The 10,251-nt window shown below is 32.8% G+C and overlaps 1 protein-coding gene across 1 annotated transcript; it reads right to left on the bottom strand.

Moving 5' to 3' along the window:
* LOC104729322 (tryptophan N-monooxygenase 1-like) lies at positions 4,892 to 7,225 on the bottom strand. Its single transcript, XM_010448260.1, has 2 exons — positions 6,171 to 7,225; positions 4,892 to 5,770 (listed from the first exon to the last, which is right to left on the bottom strand). The coding sequence occupies exons 1-2, from the start codon at positions 7,164 to 7,166 to the stop codon at positions 5,138 to 5,140; spliced, it is 1,629 nt and encodes a 542-aa protein (XP_010446562.1). The 5' UTR covers positions 7,167 to 7,225; the 3' UTR covers positions 4,892 to 5,137.

Raw genomic sequence — 10,251 nt, 5'->3', positions numbered from 1 at the left:
AAAAAAAAAAAAAAAAAAAAAGTGAATTTAATATTTCAGACATGACATATGTTAAAATTTGAAAATAAAATAAAATTTCTACGTATTAATTTAATATCTCAAACATAACATATGTTGTGTTACTTTAAAAAAAATTAAAAAAAAAAAATTCTACGTGTGAATTTAATATCTTCGACATTAACATATGTTAATTTTATCTACGTGTGAGTTTAATATCTCAGACATAACATTATATTACTTAAAATTAAAATATAATAAAAGGGAAGGTAAAAAAAACTTCGACATATGAATATAATATCTCAGCCACACAACATACAGTAAAACATGTGGTCCACAAAATAGAGAGACTCATAATGCCAAAAAGTTTGTCGTAGCGAAGATTACAAACATGGAAAATGATTTGGAGAAGCGCAACAAAGATATGAGCGTGCAGCCTATGTGATGGCACCTGGAATTTAAATTACTACAGTACATGAAATATTTTTGAATAACTAATGGCTTCGAGTTCCGTGGGAGCATTCACGGCCATATATAAAAGAAATACTATATGGTATTAGTGGATCGGAGAAAGAGATAATTAAAGAAGAGCAAGTTCATCGCCATCGCTGGTCCTATACATATATCTCCACCGAGCAATTGTTCCTCTCTCACTCTCAGGTCTGTGATCCTCGTGCTACTCACAATTGCTGGGCTTATAAGATCAGTGTGATTAACACCATCAGGCACTGCAAGGAAGTCAATTATGTTAGTAATTTTTGTCTTCTGGATTGAATTATTAGAGTTATGGTTGTTGTCAATTAGGTGTGACCTTGGATCTTGAATCTTGACCAGTATTGAACTCCTCACCCAGTATAAGAACAAACTGAACAATAGTACTATATATATTACTATTAGAGAGTTAGTTTATAATTAGTAGCATGGGTACGGCACGTGCCCTACCCAATTCCCATGTAAATCCACCCGTGCACTGATGTGTTTCCTTCAAAACCAATGAACCAAAACTCACAACATTAAATCAAACCACGAAGGTCCCCACAAACTATATCAAAGAAGCGATTAAGAGCAATATGTGGTAATAGTACCATATTCTATCCTTTGATAAAGAGCAAAGCTAAGTTGGAGAATCCTAAAAAAACCGGATTGTCTCCTGGCAAAAATTCTGTTAGGCAAATATTGTCACTCGACTCCATTTATGGAAAGCAAAGTCCCCTCCTCTACGTCTCATGGGTGGCCTGGTATCTGCATAAGGAGGGATCTCCTAAAGACCAAGATGGGAAAAGTGATAGGTAACAGGAGAACAACAAGCATCTGGAACAATCTCTGGCTCTCAATCAACACACCCAAACAACTTATGGGCCCTCCTCCTGAAACGAGTCACTTACATACGGTTGATCAACTCATTTTCCCCGCATCACGAGACTGGGACAGGGAGAAAATTCTATAAAACTTACCTGAATTGGAAGAGGAAATCCTACAGATTAAAATCAGCTCCATGGGGGCAGAAGACTCCTATGTTTGGCTTCCTACAAAAAACAGGTATCTACACTGTCAAGTCGGGATACTATGAAGGACTAAAAGCAGAACCTAGAGTAGAGCAGGAAGCAACCCCAGCGGAGACCCGAGAATTCAAATGGACAAAGGAAATTTGGAATACAAAAAGCTCACCAAAAATCAAGTTTTTCCTCTGGAAAAATGAAGTTTTTCTCTCTACACCATTGATGGTACACCACACTCACTGACGCAACCATATGTCAAAGATTGAACTTTAACTCATCAGAACCGAGAAATTGCATAAGAGATTTTAGTATTATAGAGAGAATTTTGGGTTTTCTTTCTAAGATTAGAGATTTAATAAACGTCGTGCCTAAAATGACGTGGTCAACAAAACTTTGCTATTTTATGGTCAAGTCAACAAAAATTTGTGATTAAAATGATATTATGAAAGTTAGTGATTAAAACGTTCCAAATTTGAAAATTGAGGATTTTTATTACATTTTCCCCCTTTATATATATATATATATATATATATATATATATATTAACAGTCCGATGGCTACATACATAAAAAAAAATCATATCAAAAGTTTACAAAGACAAGAAAAGAGATATTAAGACACATAATTTTTATTTTTATTTTTAGAGATAGACAAAATATAATGGCTAAGACTGTGAAACTTGTTAGCCTCTTCATCACTATGGTCGTGATGATCTTTTTGTTAATTTCGACAGGTAACTTGCATCATGAGATATTTATATATGAAGAGTACTACAAGACATTTTATTTTTCAAAATATGAATACTTGTTTGTTTTTTTTTGTTATTATTATTACTAGGACTCAGACCCTCCGTGATGTCGCGGGGGAAATATTTTAGAAAAAAGTAAATAAAATTTAAAATCATACATTATGAAATCATTTGAATGTAATAGAATAGTTTGAATACACAAACATTAAACATGAACTGTTACTAAAAACACAACCATCAAAATGAAAACTTATAACTAAAAATATTATGTAGAATAGATGCAATTTTGCAAAAATCATTATGACAAAGTGATCATAACTGAGAATATTGAACTAATGGTTGTAATAAGTAAATGTAATTTCTATTAAATAATTGTAATTAGAAAAATAATAATATAAAATTTTAAATATTAATATAGTTTTTAAAGAAAAGTTACGATAAATAGACACAACTATAAATTCTATATTAAGTTTTATTAAATTTCTATATTGCTATAATTATTTTAAAAATTTTAGTTAGATTATAGAATAACGTTGAATATTAGATATTAATATTCAAATTATTTAGATTCAACATAAAACAGAAAATTTTAAAAATATATAGAAAGTTATTGATGAATTGATAGTTATAAAAATATATAAAAATAACTATCAATTCAACGACCAATGATTTGATAGTTATAGATGAAGAGACAAATATATAGAAAGTTCAAAAGACATGACTTTTTAAATAGACACACTTATTAGAACGAAAAATTGTGATGAAAAAATTTGAATAAAATATAGTGAAAAGACACAACTCTACCATAAATTGATACAACTGTTTGAGTTTAAAAAACCAAATAAAAACAAGTTTCTTACAAAAAATACTAAGCAAAGTCGCAACTGTTGTTTGTATTTATTCAGATTGTTATTATTATTTTTAAATTAAACTATTTTAAAATTAAAGTTACAATAAACAGACACAACTGTAAATTTTATATTAAGTTGTATTAAATTTCTCTATTGCTATAATCATTTCTAAATTTTTAGCTAGATTATAGAATTACGGTGAATATTAGATAGTAATATTCAATCAGCTAGATTCAACATAAAATAGAAAATTTGTTTCAACAAACTTGTTAGTTACTGATGAAGAGACAAATATAAAGAGAGTTCAAAAGACATGACTATTTAGATAGACACACCTTTTAGAACAAAAAGTTGTGATGAAAATATATAAATGAAATAGTGAAAAGACACAACTCTACAATGAACAAATACAACCGTTTGAATAAAAAAAAAATTACGAAAAGGTACTACGAAAAATCACATTATTATTGTGTTTCCACTTGATTTCACCTAATAACCCATATAAAATACTTTTAAATAGAAGACATCTTAATTACTATATTGAAAAGTCAAATTCAAAAACTCACTGTATAATCCATCTAACTGTTGAAAAAAAATCTAGGTATTTTCATTAAATTTTAATTAACTAAAATTTGTAAATTAGATTCATCATTCCAAAATTGTTTTACTAAATCAAGAATTGAAAAAAATTCTTTACTTATAAAATGAATGAATGCTAGAGAATAATTTAGAAAGCTGTAAAATTGTTGAGATTGAAATTTTAAATTATTTTATGTCATGGCAATAAAATGAAAACAGTTGAAACAGACAAATATATATAGATTTCAAAAGATACGAATGTTCCAATCAACACAACTTTACAGTGAACAGTTGTAACTTTTCATAAATAACCGTTTTAATGATCCATCATGACTTTTCAGAAAATATCCAAAAGGTACGATTAAAAAAACACAACTGTTGGTCGCATTTATTCGGATTGTTATTATTATATAGATTTTTCTATCACTTTTAAGTTTTAATGCAAGTGCAGCCAAATACAATCGACTTAAACAATCCAACCCCAATTCATTTGTGGCTATGTTCATCAAATAGCATGGAGTATTTTAGTAGTTAAGACCTGACTAAAAATGAACTACTATTAATTTTAGCAAAAGGGTGTCAATATGACAATATTTCAGGAATACTAAAGATAGAGGGTTATCGACCACATCCGCGGTGTTCTCCTGTACGAATGAATACGCCGCCTGGGACATGTCGTGTCGGAGGTGGAGACCAACTGTGCCTACGAGGCTACGACTTTGCCAGGGTGAAGATCGAAATAGCTATAAATTCGAAAAGTGTAGAGTTACTGCCAAAGAAAGATACTGTGAACCTTTTACGTTTCCTGAACCCTGCTCTTGATGAGCCTTTAATTAGTTAAAATTTGCATGCTTTCAAAATCTATGGTTTAATTTAATGATGAGGCTTTAATTAGTTAAAATTGCATGCTTTCAAAATCTATGGTTTAATTTAATTATATTGATTATTCCAAAAAACCTTTGATTAGCCTTAGAAAAAATCGTTGGAAAAAAAAATAGTTCTCAATAAATTGGTTCTAATTTCAAGATATTATTTTAAAACCTATCCTTTTAATAGTTCCACTATCCGTTCGACAAAAATTACTGGTTTAAAGCTATGAATAAACAGTTTTGTATGTGCTCGATAATATGAAACATAAGAAGAAAAAAAAACAATTGAAACCTTTCATTTTTTTTGTAGTATAAAGTTTACTTAATATTCTTATATTCTTATTTAAATAGTAATAAAAAGTTATTTATTTATTTATTGAAAATAACAAAAGAAGAGAATAGGAGACACAGATTCAAGTGTTCCCAAAAGAACCAAGACCAGCACACAAGTTTGATCACAAATTACCCCATTATCTTTTGGTAACCGGGATTTTGACCAAACTTGGGTTGGCCGTTATACGATACAAGAGATTATATAAAAATATCATGAAAAACAAAAAAACATATATGTATATATACGGCGTCCTTCTCATCTCACTTGACCGTCGGGTAGAGATGCTCCGGCAATCTCGGCTGACCGACCATAACCAACGGTTTAGCCAGAAACATATCATGACTAGACTCCATCAGCTCGACACGAGTCTCATTCTTGGGTAGCTTCCATGTGAAACCTTGAAGAAGCCTCGCGAGCATCATCGTGGTCAACGCCGAACCTAGCGCCGGAGCAGCGCAACCTCTTTTTCCGGTACTAAACGAGATAAACCGAAGATCGTTCTCAGTCAAAGTGACTTCGGAGCATTCGTTGAGATGTCTCTCCGGTTTAAAGCTAAGTGGGTCGGCCCAAACTTTCGGGTTACGGCCTAGCCCATATCGGCTAAGAAGGACTTGGCTTCCTTTAGGGATGTGATATCCGGCGACGGTTGTGTCGGCAAGTGCCACGTGTGGGAGGTTAAAGGCCGCGACGGGATGGAGACGGAATGCTTCACGGAGGATAGCTTTGACGTAGTTTAGTTTAGGGATGTCGGATTCTTGAACGAGTCTTTCTTTTCCGACCACTCTGTCGATCTCTTCCATTGCTTTACGGAGAATCTCCGGTTTGTTTACCATCTCCGCCATGGCCCATTCCACAGCGTTTGATGGATTGTCTGGCGCCGCCATTACAAGTTCCTATTCATCATATATAAACATTTTTTTATTTATTAATTTGGGATCTTTTAGTATATTTTTTTCATATCATCAATTACTAATACCAATATCATCCATAAACAAAAGAAATCACAAGTTGCATGTATCTAAAAAGAAAAGAAAAAGAAAAAAAAGTAGCAAATATTTAACATACAATCAACTTTTACTACAAGATGTATTAAAATTTTGGTTTTCGTCTATCATTTGTTAGTTTACAAAACTCTATAAATTTATCTTAATATATGTATATGAACAAATGGGTAAATTTGTTGATAAATATGTTTTCTCAATTTAACAAAAATAGTTCTTTGGGTATTTTTTACGATTGAAACCTTATCTAGTTATGAAAGCATGCATGTAAAGGAGGGTAATTAATAGTTACCTTAATGGTGGGTTTGATTTCATCGGCGGTAAGCAATGGGTTGCCTTGTTCGTCCTTGATAGAGATGAAAATATCAAGAAAATCTTCGATCTGAGTTCTCTTTCCTTCTCTCCACATCTTGATCCTCTCGTCGATGATTGGGTCATGATACTTGTCCATAATCGCACTCGACTCTCTCATAATCTTCTCGTGGCCGTTAAGATCAAGTCCAGTGAGCATGGGTAAGTAATCAGAGATGCAAAAAGCAAACGTAAACCCTAATGCTTCAAACATAGCTTCCATGTGCTCTACATCTTCCACGGTCGGCCCGCCGTCAGGTGCAGTGTTCTTAGAGAACGTTCTTGTACCGAACATAAGCTTCTTGATTGCGTTTCCACAGTAATGCCTAGTCATGAACCGGAAGTCGACAGAGCCCGAGTTCTTAGCCATATTGTATACCCAAGCGGTCAAATGATCGTTTTCTTCTGATCTTTTCTGATGGAGCCACCTGTGTCTCGCTGGACAAACGAGTTCCGTCATCACAACTTTCCTCATTTTCTTGAACTGGTCACCGAAGGGAGTGATCACGCAGGTTTTGTAGCCGTTGGAGAGGATCTTCTGAGCGTAAGTTAAAGGCCTCGAGGCGAAGAGAGCGTCTTGTTGCTTGAGCATCTCACGTGCTATCTTAGGGCACGTGACGGTGATCACGTGAGTGTTTCCCAACCTCACGCATGCTATCTCGGTATTGAGCTGCTTCATGATGCTGTGGAGCCACCGGAAAACGGGACGGCTCTGTAGCATCGCCGGAATCATTCCGATGATCGGCCATCCGGTTGGACCCGGCGGGAGAGACGGTTTCTTTTTGCTGGGGTCCGTCGTCAGTCTCTTGAGTAGCATCACTAAGATGATAGCCACAAAGGCTTGAAGTGTTGTGAGGAGATACAAGGTGCTAAACGACGATGTCTCGGTTGTAGTGGGAGTGATGAGATCCGAAGAGTTTGAGGTAAAAGTGTTCATGTTTGATTGTGTGTAGAGAAGAGAGAGCTGAGAGAAGAACAAATGTTTGTTTGTATTGCTTGTTTATCTCTGCATGGATTGAGAGAGGAACTTCACCTTCCTATTTATATATATTCAATAAAGTGGTCGTTGGTTTATGTGAAAATGACCATACTATCCTCATGCGTGGAAAGGACTTAAAAGGAAGGAGTGAGGAAAGTGTCGGAGGGTGTGTTTGGGTCGGGTCCATCTTGAGTACCACCACCATTGTTGAACATTTTTTTCATTACTATTCTAATGTTTCAAAGTATCTATCCCTATTATCATTATTAGATATTTTTATTATTATTAATTTCTATTTGGGATGGGAGTTTTAAAATGTTTTGTTGGTGACCTGCCAAAATTCCTCGTGTTATATATGCACTTCAGAACCAGCCGAACAAACAGTCTTAACTAGAGTTTACATACTGGTGAATTATTATGATATAAAAATATATATGAAAAAATTAATATTCATCTTCTGTGAGAAAACGACCATACGTACAAGTGTAAATAAATAATCTTAACCTTTTACCAAAAAAAAAAGGAACAACATGTAACGAAATATGCAAAATTGTGGAGAAATATTGTTTATTCCCTATCCTTGGAAAAAAAAAAGAGTTGCCCTTGTGTAAGTGTATTCTAATAATTCGATAATATCACTTAATAAGTTAATATACATATATATATATATGCGATAACATTTGATGTCTAATTTATCGTAGCTAGTGACAGGATCATTTAGGATAAACAAAGCCTCCCGTCTAAAAATGTTTTGACAAAGTTAATCTTGTAGCGGTCGGAACCTATTTTTAACAATCTTTACGTACGTAAAAACATGTATTAAAATTTTAACAATTTAAAATCGATCGGTTGTTTTACACATCAACGGAATGAACTAGACACTGGCTAATATATACGACCTTAATTATAGTTTGATCCTAGAAGTATTGCATGATGCATTCATTTTGTTAATGTATGTTAGTCATGTAAATTTCACATATATATGAAAATCTGATTAGATTCTTAGATATATTAACCGAAACCAATTGTTGTCATGTTTTTTTTAGCTTGTTTCCTTTTCAGGGAAATGACTTGCATAGTTCTAACCTCTTGATGTATATATATATGCACTGATAAATAAAAGAATATATTGAAATTGTAAAGATGTTGATTATTAAGAAGGAAGAATAATCAATAAAAATAATATCTAGGGAATATGTTTATTTTCCTGCGTAAGAGTTCACCTGCCAAAAACCCTCGTGGAAATTGAAACCCGGTTGAGAGGGAAGAGTCAAAGTTACTGACTACTACTTATAGTCAATACTCAATATATACAAATCAAGGCTTGGGTTTCCATGTTGCGTCGCCGTTTCAGATCTGCCGTTGCCGATATGACCGAGACGAAGTCTTCAGTCAATTCTTTTTTTTTTTCTAAATTTAAAGCAATTAAGGAGAACACATAATTGGCGTCATTTTATTTTACACTTGCAAACAAAAAAATGAAGTTCACCAAGAAAATAGATTAATGATTAATGTTAAAGTCTTTGATTTTAATATTTGCTTGTCTTTTTTTTTTTTTTTTCTTGGTGCTCAAAATTTAACCATGTTTTCCCATTCTTCTTAGTTTTAGCAAATCAAACATTTTTGGCTTATATATTATTTACACATGCATCAGCAATTCAGCATGCATGATATCATGGTAGTTTCATATTTTGTACAGAGATCAGTCTCTCGACGCAAAGTTTAAAATCTCAAGTTGGTAGGTACGTATACGTTGAAAATGAAGATGATTATTAGAGACAGTACACGTGGTCTATAATATCTGCTTCTTTCATAGGTTACCTTAAACAATAGAGGAGTAATTGAAGCAAATTAATTTCCGAGTACGTACGTAGTCAATCGCTAAATAAATTCTGTATCGCAAAATAAAATTATGTGCATGTTCAGCTGAATTTGTTTCTTATGTATCTGACACGTAAGACCTTAAAACTATGACTATTTTTACTCATTCAAAAAATAGTAATTTTCTCGATTGATGATCTTTTAAATCTTGTTTTAAAATAGATAATAATATTGTTACAAATTTATGCAAAAGTAGCATCAAATAGCTTTTTTAGCTCTTATATTTATTGACAATTAGTGAAAACCGTAATCTTTAGATTTGAGATAACAGGAACATGAAGAAAAAAAAAGTAATTAAAATAACAATTTATAATGGACCCGTTATCATGATGCATTTGAAGGTGTTGAAATTTTCAGTTAATAGTTGTTAGCAAGACTAGTGCAATAAAATTCAATAATGACGTTGTAGGTCATGTTCAATATATTGAATCCTCTAGCTATTATCTTGTAATATTTTTATATTGTATAGATATTTTTCTTAAAATTACAAATATTTTGGTATTCTAACTGGTCAAGTTTGGTACTCAGAGCTAAAGTATTGACTATTCAGATTATACTGTGAATCATATTATGGAAAAGAAAAAGAGTTTAATACTCTCGAGTCTCTAGCATGACCACTTTGGTTGTCTTCCACGACTTTGAATGAAAGTCTAACTTCATCGGGATTTTTTTTTTTTTTTATCAAAGAAAATAAAACTGCAAGCGGAATTATTATAGTGTACTTGGAAATACTTTAGATCCGAGCACGATTTTTGGGATTTTCCGATTCTAAACTTCGATCCAATAATCTATCCTGCAATATTTTTTGGGTGTGGAAGTCTTACGGTGAAACCAAACTATCACTCGGAGAGTGCCACCATACCCACTTTGATAGTATAGCTAATTTAAATTATCAGTTTAATTTTTTGTTTTTTTTTTTTCATGTCATATTGTTAGAGCTGTCAAAATGGGCGTCCACGTCCATTTTGACCCGTCCAATATTGTCCACTTTTATTTTGGACAAATAGGTGTCCGTGTCCATTAACGTCCGGTCCATTAACGACCATGCCCACTTATGCCCATTTTTTTATGGGCTTTCCATGGGTGTCCATTGGACAAAAATATAACAGATTTTGTAAAATGAGAAAAAATTGTGTAATTAGCTTAGAACATAAACATAAAA

This window comes from Camelina sativa, chromosome 12 (assembly GCF_000633955.1).
Source record: "Camelina sativa cultivar DH55 chromosome 12, Cs, whole genome shotgun sequence".
NCBI lineage: Eukaryota > Viridiplantae > Streptophyta > Magnoliopsida > Brassicales > Brassicaceae > Camelina > Camelina sativa.
Note: the sequence above shows the minus strand (reverse complement) of the source record. Positions and strands in the feature narration are given on the sequence as shown.

Coding starts and splice junctions, on each gene's coding strand:
- LOC104729322 (XM_010448260.1), bottom strand. CDS start 7,166: ATGAACACTTTTACCTCAAACTCTTCGGATCTCATCACTCCCACTACA. Junction 5,771..6,170: donor AAATCAAACCCACCATTAAG/GTAACTATTAAT, acceptor TATGATGAATAG/GAACTTGTAATGGCGGCGCC.